We start from the raw sequence: 25,080 nt of genomic DNA on the forward strand, positions 1-25,080 counted from the left end.
GGGATAAAGCTAGGATGGGAGAGCGCCCTTCATAAGTCAAGCATGCATCTAGCTGTGAGATCATTTGTGTTATAAATATCTCGCTACTACAACTACCGCAGTCAAAGCTATGCCTAACAGAAGTGCAACTGCGCGCAAACCGTTACGGCTGCATGGAGCAAGGGATCCACGAAAAAATGCTGGAGCTCTTCTAGCACTGTCAGAGCCAATGTTTTTGGAAGAATGAGCTTATCTTTCTTCGTTTTGTGTTTCACCTATTTAATTCGCGTCTTCGCTGAACAGGTCCATTTGGAGGATCAACTTCCAGAGAGCAGCAGCTCCGGGCGCAGGACTGGCAGACTTTATTGTAGGGTTGGCATTGGATTTCATTTACAGATTCATCCTGATGGCAGAATTAACGGCAGTCACGAACCTAGCCTCTTGAGTGAGTAATTTAATTATAAAGTTACTGTACAACGAAGTAACGTGCGAAGTACCGAAATGAAAAGTAGGCACAGTCGAAGTCCACTAATGGTTCTCTGGAAAGGTTTCTAAAGAAGGTGTTCGCCTCTGGCGTTGGTATTAAGCCCCTCTATGTGATTTAGCACCTGTGTTGAAACAATTATTATTATTATTATTATTATTATTATTATTATTATCACCAAACGCATGTACTGATAATAATATTTCAGCAGATGGCGATAAGGTTTGTTTCACTTGGGTTTAGCAGTTCTATGCAAAATATTGCGGCTCGTACTCTTTTGTGACAAATATGTCAATCAGGAATACGGCAAATTAAAGTATCTCATCTCAGTTTATTTTTTTAAACATGTGCACATTTTCAGCATTTTTATCTAACGTAAGCAATAAGCTTTAAAATAACAACATGCACTGCGTCGGTTGTTGCACCAACACCTACAGTAGCTTCTTATAACTAATCAGATGTAATTCACTCAAACCAGTTCGCTTTACCGTGCACTTGTGAACTATTTATTTATTTATTTATTTTTGACCAACACATGAGGTTTGTTTCGTTACTAGTACAGTGGAGTTTTGAACATTCAAGACTTAAAATCAGACGGACAATCAGGTAGGCAGATAGCCATCCAGCCAGACAGCTGGATAGATAGATAGATAGATAGATAGATAGATAGATAGATAGATAGATAGATAGATAGATAGATAGATAGATAGATAGATAGATAGATAGTACTTTATTTGTCCATAGAAGGATAGATATAGATTTTAAGTTACCTCTGAAGTTTATTGATTCAGTGTAACTGTGTATTACTGTGGATTTAACAAGCAGTTTCAGCTTTGTTAATTCTGAAATGTTCTGAGTCAAAGCAAAGCAAATAATGTTCATCTAACTTTTCAAGTAAAGGTATGATTTGTTAATTTTTGTGTATGAGTTCTTCCTGCAGATTTACTAACTTAGTGTTTTGTTATGCAGCTGGGTAACAGGTGCAGCTATTGTACATTGACCTGCTGTTTGTAGTCACTTCATTTAGAACAAGAATGTCTGTCTGCATTACAATGAAAACATTACGCTTATCCTGATACTTATAGTCTGTTACAAGAGATTTAAATCTACATCAATTGTCTGAAGTTGCTCACTAGTGCAATTTAAAATTTTTTAAATTGTATTGCAATTACTGCATTAGAAAAAAATGTAAGCCTAATCTATCTATCTATCTATCTATCTATCTATCTATCTATCTATCTATCTATCTATCTATCTATCTATCTATCTATCTATCTATCTATCTTATAGTGCCTCTCCTATCTATCTATCTATCTATCTATCTATCTATCTATCTATCTATCTATCTATCTATCTATCTAACATTTTTACTATGTATTTAAAGTCTATTAATATGCCTAGAATGAAAGAAATTTACTTCAGAAAGTTCTGTGAATTTATAAATATTATATGTTAAAAGCTACAACATGATGTTATTGGACAATATTTTGAAATGCCATGTGTTTATTAAAAATTTAAATTCCTCTTTTATATCAGTTTTAATTTGAGATATATTAATTTAAATAAGAAAACAAAATTGAACAGAATTTAGCCTAAAATTTCTGAATATTTCTAAATTCTGAGAAATGCTGGTTCAGTTACTTGTGTATAGAAAATGTTATCTTTTTACATATCATGATGTTCATTTTAACTGAGCTTCAAAGATAAATGTGACTGTGAATTAATCTAAATTATGTTCACACATGTAAAAATCTAAATGATATAATTGCACCAATTACTGGGCCTTTATCTGGTAGAATGTTTGGTTTAATTGAACCTTATCTGTAGTCTTATAAATAAGACATTCCTGTAAAGAATATTACATGTATCATAAACCAAATCAATATGGAACATTGTATAATGAATTATATCTAGATGAATAAAGATTTAGACCTATAGTGTTTCATTGACATACAAAATGTGCAAATTAAGAAACAAAGTTCTAACTTAATGACAGATCAAATGTTTCTTTGTTTTCTTTGAAGGCCTTATTATTATTATTTTTAGTATTGTTATTATTATTATTATTATTATTATTTAATTATATTATTAATGAACAGTTCCAATTTTTTGTTTGTAGGTATTTTGGAACTTTTTGCAGTGTCCCAAGGGATTGTTGGAATTCGTGGGGTATTTAGCAACAGATTTTTAGCAATGAATAAAAAGGGAAGACTTCACGCATCTGTAAGTATAGCAGTGTTACTTCAGTACTAAGCAAAAGAAATAATTAAATGCTTTGAAAAATTCTATGCAGTTAAGGCATACCTCGTTATAGTTTTTGCCAGCATTTTTCATTGTGGGGTTCATGATCTGACCAATTAAAAATGCACAGCCAAAAATATTTTCGGCTAATGATTCATTGTACTATTGACTTTGCTTTTTATTTTTTAATATTAAGAACAAAACTTTTTTATGTAATATCCAAACAGGATTCATAGAGATTTTGGCATTATCCTGCTGCTAATGTATTCCAAAAATAACTAAGGCTCACTATTCATGGGATTAGAAAAACAAAATACAGAGTGATGTTCATTTGAAATTTATAAATGCAAAATGTCAAGAAGCTTACTTAATATTAACATATTTTATAATATGTAAGCCTGTTTAATGTAAGGCTGTTAGTACATATTTATTGAAATTTTAATCCTTACATAAACTGAAAAGATTACATAATTCTTATATAGTCTAATTAAAAAAATAACCAATAACTACATTCGTTGATTAATTTCAGTTTTTTGTGTATGCCAACTTTAGTGTCGCACAGTATCTCAAAGTGTTGTGTAAAAGAAACTACACAATAAAACAATTTAAAATTAGAATAATGACATTAATTTCTCAGGAAAAAAAATGACTGCAGACTACTACTTACTGAAATTAAAAGGCTTTAACTCTATGAGTTGTTGTTTGAGCAGAATTACCAAGCTGTTATTTGATTCACAAAAGCACTCTGAACAATCAATAAAAATGGGGAAAACATCTAATTTAACAAGTCATTATTTAGTAATAACTGTAAATATTAATTGAAGCATTTTAAATTAAAGTTGGGTAGGTAAGCCACTTGACTAGGCAGAAACAAAAAAATAATAGCAAAGGAAAATGATTATAAAATGCAGAAAGAGGCCTGTCTGCTTTATGTTTATAGTTCTACTTAGTTGAAAGATGGAATGGCATGCTGAGAACTTGCACTAATTACATAATTTTCTGCTATATTACAAAATTTACCAAAGCACAAAGTCACTTCTACTTTGAAATGCAATTTGTTTTCTATTCAGGGTCACCATATTAAAAAAACAAAAGGCTTATGCGTTCTTCACCACTTTTTTAGAAATAACTTTTAAGTTTTCAAACATAGTTGGCTAAAATAATACATCTTACACAATTTCATGTATTTTAGCGCATTCCTTTTCAATCTTATGTTTATGATTATGGAAATAATTAAATCAACTTTGTTTAGAACAGATTTGTGTTATAGCTTTCTTTTAAATACTATTATAAATGTACCAGAAACAATCAGAGAACAGAATGTGAGTAAATTTATGACATTTTAATGATGCAGCAAATTTGCGTACAGCACAGTATTGAAATTGTGTTGCTAAAATGATTAAGACAGTCCACTTGTTGTTTCCACCACTAATTTCTAAATTGTTAGCCGTCTTCAAATGACTTGTGGCTATGCCACCAAAATTATGACAATTAATTGTTAAAAATATGTAATATTTGAGGGATGATGTAAATATTATAAAAGAGAATGTTATATTTTGGTTTATGTCAATGAGAACAAACTTCAATTTACTATTTGAAAGAGTTCATGAGAAAACATGCAAAAGCCTTTTTAAGACATCAGTAATTACATTCCACTGAAATATTAAAAAGGTTGAAATAAAATGCAAAGCTTGCTCACTCACTCATTCACATTTCATCTGCTTCTCCTGATGATGGTGACAACTTCTCATTCCCAACTCCTCCTGGGGAATTAGAAGGTGATCTCAGGCCAGCAGATAGATATTATTAAACAACATGACCTGTGGCATCCTTGGGTTTTCTCCTGGAAGATTATATATTGTACGTCTCCTGTGGGAGATCCGTCATCTGTCAACTCCAAAGCCCTTCCAGATTGTCATGTTTTCCACCATTAGGAAGTGAGCCAAGCAATCCTAGTAACCTGCATTCTCAGTATCATCTATTTGATCACTCTGCAAAGATTTTATAAAACTGGGGACACAAAGAAGATATAAAAAGCCAACACTGATTTATTAAACTTATTTCTTAAAAGTACATTTTGACTTAAATATAGTTTTAAAACAACCAATTAAAGCAGAATAAGGTCTGACATGATTTGTCTTGATTTTGAGTTTTATATTGTCATGAGCTGAAAATTTTAATGTGGTCGTACTGACTTGTGATATTCACTGTAGGCTGACTGGTGTCCAGCTCTATGCAGCACAATTCCTGCAGCTCTTCACCAATGCATTGCTCAGACTCAAAACTAACTTCATTGCCATTCATATGCAAAACCCAGGGGTGCCTAAACTCCCCCTCCTGGTGCAAAGTGGACCTTCTTACATGCACTGAATTAGTTAATTACCACCCTGACCTTTCATATTCAGCTGAAACCACTTTAGTCTGAGGTGATGAAGACAGTATCATGTGCAAACACCAGAGATTCATCTCTCAGGTCTCCAAACTACAAATTCTCCATTAGCTGTCCCTTGATATCCTAACCATCATAAGAAATGAGAAGGTGTACCCTTGGTGCAGCCTTATCTCAACTTGAAATAAATTGGGGATAATTCTAAGTATATGGTTTTAATAGTTTGTTTGGTCAACTATTTTAAGATGCCTATTTGTCTGTCTGTGCATTTAATATTTTATGATATTTTTTATAGGCAAAAATATTTTACTAGACTTTTAAATTTGATCACAATAAATTGATAAATTGTTCAGAGGAACACAATCTATGCATATTCACCATGGACGTCTTTGCCCAAAGTCCCACCAGAACACACAGCTTTTCCATGTGTGTTTATAGGGCAGGTATTGCAGTAGAGGCTCTGGATGCTCAGCTGGTGTTGGGAGTCCCAGTGACCAGCAGGACTATTTCAGTGTTGTGCAAGAAGGCACTAAACAGACAACAGTTTATCAACAAGCAAATTAAATAAACGAAACCATCCCTTGCTTAAAATTATTATGTACTCTTACTAAAAGGAAAAATCCCACTCAATATTCCTCTTGATGCGGACACTAAAACAACCAAAAACAACTCACTTAATTTTACTCCTGAATTTCTGAACTGATGCCTCAAGGCCCATTGATTGTTCCTCCCACTTCTTACCCATCAAAAAGTAGTGATGAATGAAAACATTTTCTGCAAAATTGAATTTGCAGTGAAACATGGGGCTTCTCTTCACAAAAAAAAACTATCTGCAACCTTTTTCCCCCTTTGCAAAACCAGTTTATTCTACTCAGCATAGGAAGGAGGACGCAGATACTGTAAGAATAGTGAAGGTGCTTCTTCTCTGCTAAAATCTATTGGCCAGGGTGAGTCTCTGGAACGGATCCAAGCTTGGACTGGTTTATGGAGCTGGCAAAAGTGAGTGTAGAAGATATACTTTCTGAGCCCAGATGAGCAGGACAAGGCAGAACTGGTGTTGTGAATGTGCAGGCAGGTGGCACACAAGGCCAATAAGAGCGAATGGAGCTGCAGGAAAGATCAGGGAAGTGGCAGCAACATTGAAGGGGACTGAAGAAGGGGACAGCGATTTCAGCCACAGAATATCCCTTAAGCAGCAATATTGTTTGCTTTCTACCAATATTAATTGATTTGTGCAATTTGCAGTTCCACTTAAGGAAATATTTGTTTTCCAGCAAAACAAAGGCTCCAAGAATAAATCCAAAGTTACACAGGAATGGCTTAAAAACAACATTGGAGTGGCCAAGTCCAATTGAGAATTTTTCACTAGACTTGAAAAAAAAATGTCTGCTAACAATCCCCATGCAACCTGACAGGGCTTGAGCAGATCTGCAAACAAGAATGGGGAAAAATAGCAGTGTCCAGAAGTGCAAAGCTGATAGAGAGAGACTTGTTCATACAAACTCAAGGCTGGTATGGCTGCCAGAGGTGCATCTACTAATTACTGTCTTGAAAGGGGTGAATCCTTCAGTAATCAATTATTTTGTTTGTTATCTGTCTATTATATAAAAAAATCCTGCAACTAGAAGAGACTTTTTGGAAGATTTTTTCAAGTCCCGCAAGTCGAGACTTTGGCCATGAAATGTTTTCAAGTCACGCCCTCCTCTCAACCCTAGAAAACCATACACAAGGTATTCTCACCTCTCATTCGTGTGAAAGCTTTTGACAGACATAGTTCTTGCTCTCTCAGCTCTTATAAATTTTAACGTTTTCCTCACTTTAAGTTCCCAATTAAAGAAAACATATTATGTCCAAATCTTATTGAAGAATTTCATCACAAAGGGTTATCAACAGTAAAAATGAGTACACGGGCAAACCTAGCACCGAGAAACGATGAAGTCAAACGAATTAACGCCAATAATGTCGATCGGTTACACTGCAAATTGATTAAATGCGTATCAATAGACTATGCTGAAACAGTTGGTGGTGATCATGCGGAAGATGAAAACATCAACTTATAATATTCTGAAGAATATCTACAATGGTTAACACCGTCCAGTCTTTGAATTACTGTAGAAAGAAGGATGTATCCAAGAAAGGATATGTAGTACATCTTCAGGGGATAACATTAGACAACAAAGGAGATCTTGATTTGCTATTCGTATTAAAATGTTAACAGTTTCCCATTAGAATAGCTTTTGCAAAGACAATATACAAATCTTAGAGCCAAACATTTGAAAAAGTAATTTTATTCAATAGAGAGAAAGAAATTAAATTCAATCATGGGCAGTTATACTTTGCATTGTCACGATGAAAGTCCAAACACAGAATCACAATTCAATGCGATATTGACAAAAATTGAATTAAAAAAATTGTTTTTACTTAAGTTTTACAGTGAAAGTATAAGTTTAAAAAGTTTTTGCGTGTTCATTTCAAAGCCAAACAGAACGAAATTATATTACACAATGAATAAATCTAACACAACATGAAACATAATTTATTTTCAAATTATTACGTTTTACTATTTTTTAATATAGCTAATTACTCCTTCTAATGTAAAATAGTCAGTAAATTGTACATCTGCATCCCCGTTATGAGTGGCAGAACCACAAAGAGGCTATTGTGTAGTGCAAGCATGGGGGTTTGCGAGCGAAGGGAGCAGGGGGCAAAGCTCCCTAGTATTTGTAATTAATTTAGATCACTTTGCAGACATTTGTTTTCACTTTGACAATAAAGAGAATCTTTTCTGTTGATCAGTGTCAGTCAAATTACATCCACTGTGTTGTATAATAATAAAATATTAAAGGGGGTGAAGATTTGTTATAGGCACACTATGTGAAGCTTGTCCATTGTCCCGGTGACTATATTTTTTTTGTCCAGGTAATCAGGTGTCTTTCCACATCCCAAAATCATATGCACGTTTAACTTGCTTAGATTAAACATATGCAAGACTACACCCTGCACTCAACTGACATTCCATCAACAGCTTGCTGCTAACTTACATCAAATAGCCCTGTCATTAAAAATGTGTTTCAGAAAGTGAAAGGATAGATGTTTTGAAGAAACAGAAAAAACACTTTTTAAGTGTTTCACACAAAAATAATGGTGTGCAAATAAAAATGATATTCAGGAAAATGGGACAGTAGTGCTATAAGTACCAATGAAATCATTAAATACTGTTGTTTTACAGCAACCATCGGACATAACTTCCAGTGCAGCCGTGGTGAAAGTTGTGTTCCCTTTAACTATTACATTATGCAAATTAAAGGCAAAACAGCATCTGTCTTTTTCCCATCCTTGCTGCATGAACTTATTTCATGGACTAATTAGTTTTAACCAGCACAAAGGAAATCCTGCACCTGTCACTCATTGCAGCTCTTTGATAGAAAAGTCATTCTGATGACTTTCAGCTGAACTGTAGATAAAAGAAATACTCGCAATTATTTTCTGGCCAGCACAGCTCTGTTCAGTGGGCTTTCATTGTCTTATCTTTTCCCAGTATTTTTCATTTGCCTGTTTTATGCAGTAGAAGGTAATCTACGTTGTTGGCCCCTGTGACTGACTGCCCATTAGTTAACAATGTCATTCTTTTCCAACAAACCAAGATAAAACAATAGGTACATTTATGTACTGAGACTGTAAACCTGTTAAACAGACTTGTGTTTGCATACAGTAAGGTTTTTATTCAGCTACATTTTATGTAAGACTTGAAGCTCGCTTTCTAGTCCCAAATTTGTCCTGATAGAGAAAGAGAAAAACCAAGAATCTTAGAACTTTGGAAAATTTTTGACCAGAACAGCCCAGAATAAGCCATCAATCATAACCATCTAATTTATCCAAAAAAAACAAGTTGAGTTATTGGACTTAATTTTTTATAACGGACAGCAGATCCTTGTCATCTTCATTTCTATAAGTGTCAAAATCTCTTCAGTAACAGTATTCATTCACTATTCTTCAAGAATATAAATATAGTCAATATGCTTAATTCTTTTTTCTACATTGTTCTATATTTTTTAATGTATTCATGCGTAAACAATTCTTTGTTTATTTTCTAGTATGTCAACACTGAAATGTTTTTATTTTTTCTGCATTTTCAAATAGTGTTGATCAGGAATATTTTGCCAAAGTTTTGTTTGCGGCAAATTTGCTATGTTTGCCGGTGACCTTGTTCGACAAAATGTTTTCTTGGAAATTCACTGTGGGGCAAGTTTAGATGTATTTTTTTCCCAATGCCCCATGATGCTTTGTCAGGCCAGTGTAACATCACAGAGCTGTTTCTGCCAACATTGGATTGGACAGTCCTTCAAGTACAGTATATAACACAGACCCTAGTAGTGGGCTAAAACCAAAACTGAAAATTTACATGCAAAATGTGAATGCACAAGAAAACTGGAAATGTATTGGTGTATTTATGCCCTAAAGGCAATGGTTCTTTGTGTGGACTTTTATGTAATATGTAAGCTTAGTTTTAGTTTAATAATTTTACACAGAGTGGAGTGCAATTGATGCAAACAGGAAGGAAGAATCCATGTGCTGTAGTGGTGTGCTTATTTGTTAGCAGTGGCAATAAGCGAGCAAAAGCATCAGGAATAAAATCCTGTACTTTTTGGTTGAAGACAGGTAAGAACCTGCTAATGTATCCATAGGGATCAAGCCTTAGTGAATTCGTGCTTCCTGTCTATGACTTTCTGCAAGAAATTTTACTATTCTGATATTTAATTCTATTAATTTTACCTCAGAGAGGCACAGGAATGCAGTGGTAGATGTTTACCTAGCCACCAAGAACACTTTAAAAGACCATTGCACCATTACAGTTCACTCAAAACTACTTCCGTTTCTCCTTCCCCACTGACTTCAATGCATTTCACCAAACTCAAGGCAAAGCAAATTCAGTGGAGTTTGTTCATCACTATTTGCCAACAACATAATTATTGCAGCCATTACATAATTTCTAACATAGCAAACATAACATTGTCATCCCTTCTTAATCCAATTAATGGCTGCTGGGGTTCAGAGGCCATCCTGATGGCGTTAAACATAAGGCAGGAAACAGCTCTGGACAGGCTGATAGTTTATTGTACGGCCAACTCTTGCACACACTCTCTGGGACCAGTTAAGAGTTTCTACTTAAGCTAACACACATCTTGAAAACCAGAATACCTGGAGAAAGGCCCACGTGCAAATTCCATGCAGATGACTAGGTACGGGATTCAAGATCAGGATACCCGCTATGCCGTGCAATACAGGGCTACAATAGATTAATTTGGTCTACATGTAGACTGAATTTACTTCCTTTATATTTTCAAACAATGTGATTGTCCTAGGGATAACATTGATATTTATTTACTTTAATCAGCAGAACAGAGTAATGATCTCTTTATAATGCCATGCCTTTGTACGTTGAATGATTTCATCTAGCTCATCTGGGCTTCATCTTTTCTCTTGTATTTAAAAGCATTATATAAATAAAATTTTCCAGTCTTACTCTTGCACATTATCCGATGCACACTTATAATTCTCCTGCAAATTATTTTTTTAATGTTACGACCTAATCCTTTACATCCATGGTCCCACCTTTTATTATTCAGACAGGTGGTTTCAGCAAAAGAAGAGTAAGATAAACTTTCAAATAATTTTTTTGATGTGTTATTTGCTCTCACACTTACAGGGGAGACATGAGAACGTTAATGATTTTAACTTCTAAAGGGCTACCTTCCCACTTTCTTTATTCATTATGCCCCACTCACCTAGGATCCAGCCTAGTTATTTTTCTTTCATATCTGCCAAATAATCTTCAGATTCACTTTCCAATTTATCATGCTTTGCTAATTCCCCTTTGTAAAGACTTTGCGAGATTAACAAATGAAAACAGGGCATTTACAGTAGTCTGTCTGATATAGCTTTTATCCAAGTTGTCCTTGTATCTCTTGTTTAATTTAGTTGTTTAATGGCTATACGGGATCTGCTTTAGCAGTGTGGTTGGCCTTTGAAGAAGGAGCCTGAGTTGCCTCGAAAGCCTGCATGTTGTAATCTTTTTAGTTAGCCAATAAAAGGTGTAATTTTGCTTGACTTCTCACAGACTTCCATGTTAAAATGATTGTTCCCTAATGGCCCTAGCCATCACCGCCTCTCTGCTTCCCTTCATCTGCAAGCACAAAACATGTTACTTCATTATACATGAAAAGTCTAAATAATTGTTATTAGAATTTATTATAAAGTTGTACCTAGTTATCTAACTATAAAAACTGAGAAAATAATAATAAATGGCAATTCACCTCTGCCCTACCCTGAACTGGAATAAATTAATTTGAAAGATGGAAGCTGGCAGGTGAATGTCTTTTGAGTTTTATGTCAGATTTATTGCACTTTAAAGGATACTATTAAGCCGTATTATTGTAAAACAGTTCCAATTTCTTAAATTAAAAACATAATTAATCAATACACTTAATAAAAATCTTTTTCAAATTCACTTAGCAACTTGAGTTCATTTATTGTGTTCAACATTGCACTGGACTTGTGATGACATCACTGATCTAAGTCACTTCACAAAACACAAGGTATTACTAATTTTTTACTGGTATATTCCAACCTATTAATTGATATAATGAAGTAAAAGATGCATATACAGTGCCTTTAAAACCTATTCACCAACCATGTAAGTTTTCACTTATTTTTTACTACAAAATGTTGAAACGTAATGAATCTAATTTGGATTTTTTGGCACTGAAAAACAATGTCAAAGTGAAAACAAATGTCTCTCTGCAAAGTGATCTAAATTAATTGGAAATCTAAAACACAAAATAATTGATCTAAAAAAGTATTCACTCTCTTCAAGTCGGTATTTAGCAGATGTACCTTTGGTAGCCATTAGGGCCCTCAGTCTGTGTGCACCGGTGTCTATCAGCACATCTGGACGCTGTAATTTTTCCCCATTTTTCATTGCAAAACTGCTCATGCTCTGTCAGGTTTCATGGTGATCATAAGTGAAGGGACTTTTTCCAAGTCCAGCAACAATTAATTAATTGGATGAATATCTGGACTCCAGGACATTAACATTGTAGATTACATTTACTTATTAGTCTAACACCTTTATCCAAGCTGACCTACAACATTTATGATACAATTGATTACATTTCTTTTGGTTTTCCAATTGGAGCACAGCCAGGTCAAGTGACTTGGTTAGGCTCACACAGTGTCAGTAGTGGGATTTGAACCCACAACCTCAGAGTATGAAATTCAAACCCTTAACCATAACACCACACTGCCTACAAACATGGGAAGGCAGTGCAGGACTAAGAGTACAACTCTGATGCTCAGCCAATAGTTTAGAAGTCATTCCAGTGTAGATTTGGCTTTATGTTAGGAGATGTTACCTTGCAGAAAAACAATTATTCTCCCAAGAGGCAGGTTTCCTGAAAACTGTATCAGGTTTCCCTCCAGGATTTCCCTGATTTTGCCACGTTTATTTTACTCCCTACCCTCATTAACCTTCCAGGACCTGCTACAGAGCAGCACCCCCATAGCATAATGCTGCCACTACCAGGAATCAAGGTGGGGATGGTGTGTTTTTAAAGATGTGCAGTGTTTGGTATATGCTAAACACGGCATTTAATCTGATGCCCAAAAAACACAATTTTTGTCTCATCAAACCATACAATGTTCTTCCTGCTGACTTCAGAGTCACCCATGTGCCTTCTGGCAAACTCTAGATGACATGCCGTGTATTCATTTTAATAGCATTCTTCTTTTTGCCACTCTCCCATAAAGCTACGACTGGTGAAGCACTTGGGAAACAGTTGTTGTCTGCACAGACTCTCCAATCTCAGCCACAGTAGCTTTCACTCCGTCAGTGTTATTATACGTTTCTTTGTGGTCACTTTCACTAGTCTACTTCTTACATGATCACTCGGTTTTTGTGGAAGGTCTGCTCTTTGCAGATTTTCAGCTGTGCTGTACTCTTTCCATTTCTTAATGATCGATTTAATGGGGCTCCAAGCTTGTGAATTTTTTTTTTTTTTATAAAAATACACTTTATTTATAATTACATTTGATTTTACATTTATACTACACTTGATAGCTGAGCACCTCCTCACTGCCATTCCTTAAATGGATGGTGAGACGGCAGACCTCCAAGCCATTTAAAAATCTACAAGTCCTTATCAGACCACATGTCCAAGTCAATCCCTATGGAATTCAAGAGTTTCTGTTCACTGGACCAGAAGTGTATTCAGCTGCTGGTGACAAGCCTGATCCTTGAAATCTCTGATCCACATTTGGTCCCGGAAATGTGAATTGATGAATGCGACTTCCAAGACCAGTCTCCCTGTGTAGTGGTAGCAGCAACTGATCGGAGTGAATGAACAGGCCCCCTCCACTCCCTGGGGGTTGCACATTACTAGAATACAGTAAGCCTTCAGCAAAAGTGATGGATTTAGGACCAGAGCTCCAGAAGTCATCCTCCCCAGTGTTGTACAAGTCTGAGGGGCTGGATTCCATCAGCGATCCTCCATGGCGGATCGCAGAGACCTCCCAGAGTGGTTGGGCCGTGGATGGCAGATCGGAGAGATCCACGCAAGACAGATCTGCTGGGGTTTCAAGGGAAGCCATTTGGGGAAACCCATTTGGCCTTGGAGTAGAGGACTTGCTATCCCGAATGATTTCCAAGGGGACGTTACCCTCCGTTTTCAGGCTGGAAAGTACTTCCACGTGGGGCAACAGTTGGGCTGGAGAAAAGCCCAGGGTGAGAGACCGCTCAGCGGGGGTAAGGTCCAGTAAGTCCGCCACCACTTCGGACCTGGATGCCTGACTACCCTTGCTGTTTAGCTGGAATTCCAGGATAGAGGAAGTTGACCATTCCAGATCTTTGGTCTGAGCAAAACCTTGATTGAGGAAGGACATGGACAAACTGGACAAGGAGAGAGAGCTGCGAGCCGAGGACATATTTCCTTTTTTGATATGCTGCCGGTGGTCAGTCCAATCCACTGTTAATTGAATCGGTTCCCAAGCTTGTGAATTTTGATCACCTTTTCATGTAGTTGTTTGGAGTTTTCTTTTGTCTTCATTGTGTAGGTTCGTTCACCATACTGACTCACCAAAAGCTGGACCTTCCAGATAAGATGCATTTATATTGCAATCAACTGAAATCCCTTGACCACAGACAGGTGATCCCCATTTAACTAATTCCATGACTTCTAAAACATTTTGGCTGCACCAGTGATGAGTTAGGTGTTCCATATTAAAAAAGGTGAAAACATATACGGGCGGCACGGTGGTGCAGTGGGTAGTGCTGCTGCCTCGCAGTTAGGAGACCCGGGTTTGCTTCCCGGGTCCTCCCTGCGTGGAGTTTGCATGTTCTCCCCGTGTCTGCGTGGGTTTCCTCCCACAGTCCAAAGACATGCAGGTTAGGTGCATTGGCAATTCTAAATTGTCCCTAGTGTGTGCTTGGTGTGTGGGTGTGTGCGTGCGCCCTGCGGTGGGCTGGCGTCCTGTCCGGGGTTTGTTTTCTGCCTTGCACCCTGTGTTGGCTGGGATTGGTTCCAGCAGACCCCCGTGACCCTGTAGTTAGGATATAGCAGGTTGGATGATGGAAAACTTATACACAGCTTATTATCTATACTTTCATTTTAGAAAACCTATTTTCTGTTTTTTATTTGTAATTAATTTAGATCACTTTTTGGAGTTCCGTAATCACTTTGATAATAAAGAGTCTTTTTCTGTTGATCAGTGTCAAAAAAGCCAAACTAAATCTACTGTGAGTCAATGTTATTTAATAAAAAATAATTAATAAATACTTGCTATCTTTTGTCCAACGTGTACCTTCAGAAACTCATTGTTTGTGTTTGAACTTATCCTACCCAGGGCTTCCTCTCTTGAGCACGTTCCCATAAAGCCTGCTTCTCAGATTCTGTCATTATTTTCGAGGTGCCTTTCTCACCTCCTGTCCAGATTTATACTTGAATGTGTCTCTCTCAGCATTCCTCATATGCCTTTACTCCTCCTCGTGTGTCTCACACTTACATGTCATCTTTGGTCATGTCACCAAAGCCAAACTGACCAACCACATCAAAGCCAAACTGACCAATCAGATTGGTCAGAGGTACTGGACACACAGACCTTAGTGTTTTATTATATAGTCGATAAAATGTAAATATTTGCTAGGAGTTAAAACTTTTAAAAAAGACAAGGTACTAGAAACACTTGAAGGCTTTGAATCCTAAATGTAATGTCTGCTTTTAGGCAGATGTATTCAGAGGACAGGGTGCCATATTAGTTGCAGGTATCATGGTTGCAAGTTTGAAGCCTGCCTCCAACCTGCTGATTGAATTTGAACAAGTCACTTAAGTTGCCTGTACTTCAACTGTAAAAAATGCATGTGGACAATGGCAAAATGTATCTATACTTGTAAAGGCTGGGTTAGCCACCAAAGTTGCACCTACTGAAGTAAATATTGACATAAAGGAGGTGAATAGTTATGCAACTATTTTGTGTTACACGGTATTTGTAATTAGACCACTTTTCAGAAATCTATTTTTACTTTGACATTAAAGTTTCAAAAAAGCCAAATTAAATCCACCGTGATTCAATGTTAAACAACAATAAAATGTGAAAACTTCCAAGAAGGTGAATACTTTTTATAGACTCTGTAAGAGCACATGACTCATAAATAAATGCCGGCATCTGCATTCACTTCCAGGAATGTGTCCTTTATTCAGCTTGGCAAATCATATTAGAGTAAGTCTTTACTCATTATAACAACAGTGGTTTGTACAGAAGAGAACATGCAAGTGTGAGCTTTTTCTTATTTTGCACAAAAGGCATGGAAGGGAATGGCAGGGGATATGGTGAACACCTATTACAATAGTAAGTATGTATATTTTATACCTAGTTCTGCCTTGTGCTGGACTATTTTAATATTTTTTCTTCTATTTTGGCTTTTTCAAAAATTTGTTTATTCATCCTCAGGAATGGTCATCCATAAGTGCACAGGGTAGTGTCAAAAGATACGCTGCGAGGTTAGTCTTCCAGTAAATTTTCTGTAAAAGATTTCATGAGAAACATTGCTGCCAGTGCAGAAAGAGTCTGTAATAGTACAACAACAACAACATTTATTTCTATAGCATATTTTCATACAAATAATGAAGCTCAAAGTGCTTTACATGATGAAGAAAAGAAAAAAGACAAAGTAAGAATTAAAATAAGACAATACCAATTAACATAGAGTAAGAATAAAGTCCAATAGCCAGGGGGGACAGAAAAAACAAAAAAAAACTCCAGACGGCTGGAGAGAAAAAAATAAAATCTGTAGGGGTACCAGACCATGAGACCGCCCAGCGCCCCTCTGGGCATTCTACCTAACATAAATGAAACAGACCTCTTTGTTTTTAGGGTTGCCACTGGAAGGACTTGATGATGATGGTCATGCAGACTTCTGGCTTTTAATCCATCAATGTAGGAACATCATGGTGCTTTGATTAGGTGGTGGTGGCGCAGTAATATCCTCTCACTATTAAGAGCTATGACAGAGAATCCTTAATGACAGTTGAAATGTTGTTTCTTTAAGTCTGGACTGTCATTTACACATTTAAGCACAGTTTATTATCTTTACTTCCATTTTTAAAAGTCAATGCAGCATGGGAGAGTTTTGTCTCATCAGCAGCTGAGTCAGGCAGCAGAAAGTGATGTTTTATTTTAATATTACACATAACTGACTTTTATATGAAGATCCATGTATATATTTGTTGTTTTTACCAGGTTGTGAGCCTTTTGACTTTGTGAACCTGGTGCTACTCCATTAATCACGGCAGATGGTCAAATTGTTGATGTCTATAAACAAAACCTCGCAAGGATCACCATCTGAAGAAGTATTAGATTACAAGATATACAATGTATACTTTTGGCATGTAATCAGTAGCTGGAATCACTTCCTGTGTGGACAAAGATACTGATAGTCAGTGGCATACTTCAAACTGAGTGGGAGAAGACATAACTTGCAAAATATACGGCAAGCTCGAATGGGGTTTTTTCTTACTTACAGTCCAGTTTGATTTGGTGGTTAAGTTGTAAACCAAAAGGTTGTTAGTTTATTCTCCACAACAGTGTCAGCCTAATTAAGACAGTTAAACTGTCAGTGTTCTGTTTAAGAAGTACACTTATCAACATTATATATTAGAGTATGGTAAATTGCTTTAGATTAAAGTATAGGGTAAACAAATAAATGTAGTTGCTTATATCCTACTTATAAATATTAATTAGTCTTGGGAAATAAACAATTAATGCTGCTGGTATCAATTCTACAGCTAATTTGTCAGGATCTACAGAAAGTTCAGTGTGCTTTCCTGTCTAATTTTCATAATTTATGTCTTTGTATTTTTCATTTTGTTTTCTGCAATCAAAAATAGCCACACCATTGTGACATCAGATGGTGCACATGTCCACATGAATCAGAGTGTGAAGTCACAGCAATTGTTTTTCTTATGAAAGGAAGACTGCAAACTCTCTCGCTGTTTATCAGCTTTGATTCCTTTTTGCAGTTGTGAATATCACTATTATTAAAATCACTGCATTGATGTTTTGTTTTTTGATATGCACCACAATTTTGTAAATTGGTCATCAACACGCTAGTCCTAGTTGCCAAGGGTGTATTTTAGCATTGCGTAATATTTGACGTCTTTAGCAGGACATGTTATATACCAGCATGACACATATTTTGTTTTCTGTGCCTGGATAAGAAGAAACCCTTTTCAACTTCAGTCAGTCATTTTCTAACCTGCTTAGTCCTGAACAGGGTCGCAGGGTGTGCTGGGGCCAATCCCAGCCAGTATAGGGCACAAAGTTGCAACAAACTGTGGACAGAGCACCAGGCCATCGCATAGTGGACACACACATACACACCCCAACCACAAACTATGGGCAATTTAGTATTACCAAATTCACCTAACCTGCATGTCTTTGGACTGTGGGAGGAAGCACAAGCAGACATGGGGAACACAAGCAGGAAGGACTCAGACACAAATCCTGGTCTTCTTACTGCAAATCAGAAGCGCTACCACCATGCCACCCTTTTCAGCATAGCATGGTATTTTATTTAGATTTTTTGGTTTCAATTTTCTTGCGTGTTCTTTTCAACTAAAGACTTGTTTAATAGTTTTTGGCTTTGTTGTTTTGAATCTCTCTGCCCCCATGGTTTCAGCTTTCTATTTGATCTTTGACCTGTTTTCATTTCCTTGTCTCAAACCTGTCTTTATTTCTCATGCTTGGCTCAGCATTAACAGCTGCTTGTATAGTTTGCACAATACTCTGTGAGCATTTTTCATGTCTGCACAGCTAATATTTGTTTGTGCTCTTTATTAGCTAGATTATGTAGGCACACATTTTGATTATGTAGTGTTGGAGGAGTCGAGCAAGCCTTTGTGAGTCTTGCTAAATGGTATTTGTTTAGCTCCTCATTTGAGGCAATTGTCCTGTGATTATTTGTTGCCCCATCATTATCAAAACATGTCTGAGTCAGTGGCATGTTTTATGCTTCAAACAAAATATCTATATTGTTTTCCTTGCAGCTGGGTCATTACATAATGTAGTTAGTATCTGGGTGGTCTTTTATGTCCCCTTGTGTTCAAGTGAATTTTCTGTGACCACTCCAGTTTCCACATACAACACATCACAAACAAAGTTCATGTTAACTGGACGTATCCACGGTCTCTAGTAATATTCCATAATTTGTATCATTGGCAAAAAAATGATGAATATTCAGAGATAATTAATTGTATTATGATCTGCCTGGCTTGCAAAACCTAAACTGAGGCTTTTCCTGCAAAACTAGGCCTTAAGGCTGCAATTAGGCCTAGCACAAAAGTAAGCCTTACCCCAAACTTGAGAAGCAGGCTTGAAGCCTACATGAACCCAACAGAAAAGTAGTCAAGGCTTCTACATTTAAAAACTCTGAGAGAAAGACAATAGCTGCATTTCCTCCTTAAAGCTCACTTTGAAATTGCGAAAAAAAACCAAAAAAAACGGTAATGGAAACTCTCAAAATTCTCACAAAAGTTTATATGTATGCTTGAGGTGGTTTTTCAGGCAATTCAATGAAGCAATAATTTGCAAAATTACAATGGAAACACTTTTTTTGCATTTAGCTCACATGACATGATAGTAAATTTTCAAATGAATGTGCTAATGCAATTTGGCAAATACAGCAGTATTATGAACACTACCAACACAAATGTCCCTGATCATTAATTCGTCATCAACAACAGATGTCCAGCCTTTCCTGTTAACATAATCCCGATACACATCACTTGGTACACGAATTGGGGATGAGTGAGCCACTGATTGAACTATACACCTGAGGTATTTTGTGTGCCTCGTAACTGCGCTGCGAAATTTGTTGAGCTTCTTCCACATCAGGTAAAGTGATGTATTGCTTCATTAGTTTGGAGCATGTGGCCTGACACTCATCTGTGAATGGTGATTTTGCTCCGACCAAAAGTTTCAACAACAACCCTGGCCAGTTTACAAAGTGTGATGACTATGTGCTTTTTGGTCGGGACTGGCTCCCTTGTGTATGCTACGGCAGGGGACAAAAGTGGGCATATTGCGCTGCATAATTCCATGACTGTTCTGCTGCTCATCCTAAAATTTTGTACCCACTGCCCCTCAGTAAAACCACTGTGGACAGTTTCCAAGAAATCCACAATATGTGGCCTCTGCCAGGTATAGGGAGTTCGCCTTCCCTTTATTTTATTTACTCGCTCTCATTGCCTCAGATTAAAAACAAACACGGCGATTGTACACACAATTGAAATAGCAGAACCAACACCCATCATATTGGTGATAAAACAAACTTTATTCACATAAAACCACTCAATGGAGAAACAGACAATTTGCATATGTGTTTTGTCAACTTTTCAGAAGTATTGCTTCTGCTTTAGGCATAACTGCAAAGGAAACATGGCTACAGGAACTGTACAATGTCTATTAAAATAAGGACTGTAAGATTGAATATCAAAACTGTTACAACTAGGAGCTTATTATTTGCTTTAAGAACTGCTGCACCACATTAACCTTCAGAAAACTTTCAGAGTTAAACTTAAATTCTGTTATGTAAAAAATTCAGGAAGTTCATGTATAGACATTTTTTGTACAGTCAAACCTAAACCTAATTCATCCTTTTCTCAACGAAGATAATAAATAAGGTAGGTGCTTCTTTTCACATTTAATTTACCAAATCCAGTTAATGTTGTTTATAAGCTTTAAGAACCTAGAAGACATATAAAGTGGAACAATGCATTCGAAAAGTGCTTCAGCAATCAATATTCACAGTCGTTTAAAATTACTGTCATAGACTGTTCTCCTTCCATTCTGAAAAGTTCTTCACCTTATATGCTGTTTTATGCATTTGCTGCAGAAGGTTAAAAATAAAGAGCCCTACAAACCTTCAATTAAATATAAACCACAGGGATAAATGGTGGAATATAACTCAGATTAAAGTGATGACGTAAAGCTGTCTTAATACTTTAAAGGAATCAGTCAGTGCATCATAAATAGCAATGTTTAACAATAAGTCTTTTGATGTTTGTGTATTTTTCAGACCAAATTCACAGATGATTGCAAGTTCAGGGAACGGTTTCAAGAAAACAGTTACAACACATATGCCTCAGTAACACATAAGAATCACCGGAACGGAAGAGAATGGTTTGTGGCTTTAAACAAAAGAGGGAAAGCAAAGATGGGTTCCAGTCCCCGGGTAAAGTCTCAACATGTTTCAACGCACTTTCTGCCAAGGTTCTTTTCACGAGAGGAGAATGAGCCAGGGTTTACAATCACTGAAAAGAAGAAAGAGAGGAAGAAGCATCCAGCATCAACATCAAAGCCCACAGTGCCAAAGTTAAACCCGAATACTGGTCAGAAAACTGTTCAGACAATGAAATACTGGCCCAAATTTAGATTTGGGTAGAGACTCATATATCCAACTGGGAATATAAGCAAAGAAAAGTGAAAAAGATGTATTATGCATAATACAGGCCACGTTGAATAGAAGCCGAAATGAGCTAATACCAAAATACAGAAGATCATCCATTTAGCTCAGTCCAAAGCAAAAAATGTTTTGTTATCACTTGTAGCATTCCAACCAGCAATGGAGCAGCCGTCAGTAATCCATAAGAATTGATGAGGTTGGTAATGAATGTGTCTGATGTCGCAGTTTCAAGAGAGCTCTTGCATTGTTTCCAAAGCATCTTTATTACCTCTGAGAGCTAAAGGGGTGAAGAATGACTGGTCAGCACTAGGTATACCAGTGCCTGCTGCCTTTATTTCTTAATTGTCAAAGATTCAGCATTTGAACTGTGAACAAATGTAAACCTTTTGGTACAGATTAAGTTTATTTTGGTTTGGATGGTAAAGTCGTGTTGAACACAATCATGTGATTTTGACCTGAATACTGAATGTTTTGTTGACATTTTGTGACTTTTGAAATATAATTATCTGTTCCTGTGCATTTTCTCTATATTCAATTCAGCAATATAAACATGGTAACAGTATATTGAGATACTGAATTTTTAACATATGCAAAAGGCACAGAGATTTTTTTATGGCTGGCCACTTTTATTCATTCACTGAAAAATAATGTTACTCGAGCACGAAGCCTTACCAGGCCCAGTTTTTTTTTTTCATGAACAGGTGGAAAGATGAATCACAGACTGTCTATCACTCCTATCATTTTAGTCTCTGGCCGTTTAAAATATCCCCTCTATGACCCAACAGCATTCCTGCATTCAGAGTTCCACAGGGATAAAGATGCCTCACAGGAGGACTACATGTTTTGGAAATGGCTGAAGCCATAGGTGTATCAGGTGGCATCCATTAATGTCATGGCCTATTATCACACAGTGTTAGCTAAGAATCCACCCCATCAAAGGCCTCCTAAGAATTGGCTCTGGAAGGTAATGATTCTTGTGGCTGTGTTTACAGTGAAACAAATGACTTGTGGGCTATAATAGAACACATTGTTCTCTAAAAACAACAAACTATGTCCTTTGATTGCTGTCACCGTGCTGCTGTATTGGTATTATATATCACGATTTTACTTGAAACACTTTCAATGCACAGTTGGTGAAAGATCAGGTACAAGTAACATTGCCTTGTTTGTCCCTGCCATGAGGTATTTTACTGCACTGCTAAATGACTCAGTATAATATACAATAACAAATGATTTGCAAAACGCAAATTTTCTTTATAGTGCAATTAGCATTTTTTTCTTGCAAGTAAAATTATAATTGGTAAACTCCCTAGATATTTCAAAGTTAGAATACAATCATTATATTAAACATTTAAAGTTGTAAATCTGTAACTTTTAATTTTTACCAGGAGAAATTCTTTAAATTCATAAATGGAAACCCGCCGTTCTTTGAGTATTATGGATGCAGCAACATATTAGAAACTACTTCTGATACTGTAAAATAAATAATTCATTCTGAAACCATCATAAAATGTATTTATTTCATGGTGTTATGACATGTATACACTATTTGGAGATATTAGACACTTTACTTTCAAAAATTTATTTTTTCATTAATACCATTCTATCACATGATGATAAAGGACAGGCAGGAATCTGGGTTGAATTGCAGGGCAAGCCATGGTCTGTGTGGGGTTTTCATATCCTTTCTTTAGGTACTCCGGATTGTCCAACATCCAAAAGATAAGTATGCTAGTTTAATTGGTGACTCGATAATTGGCCTGGTGCATGTGATTGTGTCTTATGATGGTTCTGTCCAGTGGTGGTTGCTCCCTTAAATTAGCGCAACAGAAATAGCTCCCAACTACCAATACTAGTGTTACTAAAAAGCGGGGCTCAGAAGAAACTTAGGTAAGTATAGACTCTTTGCAACTAGTTTAAAACAAATTATTGGTAATGTATAAATAATAATAGTAGTAACAGCAGTAATGTCACCTTTACAAGGTTAGTGAAATTCTTATTTGCACACTTCACCAACATGCAACACCTCCCCCACTCCGTGGCACCATCATAAATAAGTACTAACGGAGTAATTCACCCAAAAATGATTTTTTTAATGTTATCTATACCATGCAGTTTGTAGTTGAAGCCAACAAAGCTTTTAAATCTCATGTTTTTGTGGAGAAAGGACATAGTGAAGATTCAAACTGAATGGCACCCAATAGTGACCAACTCTGGACAGTGGCAAACGATGTGAAAAACATCCATGGAAAAATGAAAAAACTCTAATGTAAAACATGTTGCATAATCAGCTTGTTTTTATCTATTCATATTTTCAGAATGTGCATGATGTATATATTTTTTACTAAAATATTACTAATGCTTACTTCCAGAAAACTCAGATAAACAAGAAAGGCACTTTCCTAAAATACTGTGCATTTGAATTAAAGGTAGGATTCTTGACCAATGAAAGAGGGGAAGATGTTCAGTTCAAATATTCAGAATTCGGGGGAAAGTGCCTTCCCTGTTTACCTTTTCTATGATGAGTTTTCCTGAAGTATTAGTAGTATTTTAGCAGAACCTGCATGTATTTTGCACATTCTGAAAATACAAATGGATAATGAACATGTGGATTATGCCACACAAATTACATAATATTTTTCTTTCTTTTTCCCATGGATGTTTTTCACATTGTTTGCTGTTGGTCACTGATTCCAACTCGTTCCTGTTGATTTTGAATCTTCATGATGTCTTTTCTTCTTGAAAATATGAAATTACATATTTTTTTTCTTGGTCATCACTACAAACTACGCAGGGTAAGAAACACATAAAAATATTTTTGGGTGCAGTATTTTAAAATACATCATTTCATTTTATTTAAAAGAAAACTCAAATCAGGCTACACCAATCTCTAACTGTCATAACTTACGAAGATACAACAGAAGAGAGTTATAATAAATTTATTGTGTACATTTTATACATAGAAACTGTTATTTGTGAAATGTAAATGATAGCCATCCATTGGTGATTGTTATATATGGTCAAATGCATTTACTGTTAGCCTACATGTACATTTGGCATTTTATGAGCCTCAATGTATTAAAGTACTTTATATCTGAAATAAACGGCAATTTTTCTTTAAAAACATAACTTCATATATTAATAATAATTTTCTCAGACCAGCTTAATCCAATTTAGGGTCATGATGGGGCTGGAGCTTATCTGCTTTGTACATGTACAAAAATATAACAGCATGTGAAAAACATATATTGTTATTAAATGACAAACAGATGAAGTTTGATTTTTAAAAACACCTGCCTTCTCTGGTCAGGCAACCATTTCAAAAATAGGCTGGTTGAGTGCTGCTACTGGAGAAATGAGTAATACAATAAACAGGCAGATTTACATTTAAATTTAGGTCTGAGGCACAAAGTATGAGTGAGTCCTGTAAGTAAGTTAGCTAATTTTATGACAGAAAAAAGATATTATATATGTATATATTATGGAATGTGTGAACCAAAACATAATGTCCTATGGGCATGAAAATGAAGGAATTCCAAAGGTTGTTGGACAGTATTGTAACAAAACTCCTTCAGGCTGATAGGTTGCAGCAAGGTAGTCCAATATATGCTGCTGTTTATAATGGAGGGCTGGACAAATGACAGCTGGGGCTTAGGGGGGGCAGGAGTACTTGGGTCTGCCAAAGGCAATTGGGGAAAAAACCCCAAGGGGTTCCCAAGGGTGTGAATCACTCTAGAAATAATAGACTATACTAGAAGACAGAGAAAAGATAAAAAAGAAGTGAGTTTCATAAACACATACTTTAAGTACGCTAAGTACAGTGCTACTAGGGCAAAGAACAAACTGTAGTTCTGAAGCAGGTGAAGAATTGTAAACATAAAAACATGAAATCTTTCTCTAGGACAAAATCAAAGAAGTACTAAACGGAATAATGATGGTCAATGCTGAAATGTGCTTGTAAGTTAAAAAGATTTC

The 25,080-nt window shown here is 36.2% G+C and overlaps 1 protein-coding gene across 1 annotated transcript; it reads left to right on the forward strand.

The window, feature by feature from the left end:
- On the forward strand, nucleotides 1–22,350 carry fgf5 (fibroblast growth factor 5). Its single transcript, XM_028804578.2, has 3 exons — nucleotides 1–424; nucleotides 2,583–2,686; nucleotides 20,719–22,350. The coding sequence occupies exons 1-3, from the start codon at nucleotides 223–225 to the stop codon at nucleotides 21,082–21,084; spliced, it is 672 nt and encodes a 223-aa protein (XP_028660411.1). The 5' UTR covers nucleotides 1–222; the 3' UTR covers nucleotides 21,085–22,350.
- The last annotated feature ends 2,730 nt before the right edge of the window (nucleotides 22,351–25,080 follow it).

Source organism: Erpetoichthys calabaricus, chromosome 7 (assembly GCF_900747795.2).
Source record: "Erpetoichthys calabaricus chromosome 7, fErpCal1.3, whole genome shotgun sequence".
Classification (NCBI taxonomy): domain Eukaryota; kingdom Metazoa; phylum Chordata; class Cladistia; order Polypteriformes; family Polypteridae; genus Erpetoichthys; species Erpetoichthys calabaricus.

Coding starts and splice junctions, on each gene's coding strand:
- fgf5 (XM_028804578.2), top strand. CDS start 223: ATGAGCTTATCTTTCTTCGTTTTGTGTTTCACCTATTTAATTCGCGTC. Junction 425..2,582: donor TCACGAACCTAGCCTCTTGA/GTGAGTAATTTA, acceptor TTTTGTTTGTAG/GTATTTTGGAACTTTTTGCA. Junction 2,687..20,718: donor AGGGAAGACTTCACGCATCT/GTAAGTATAGCA, acceptor TGTATTTTTCAG/ACCAAATTCACAGATGATTG.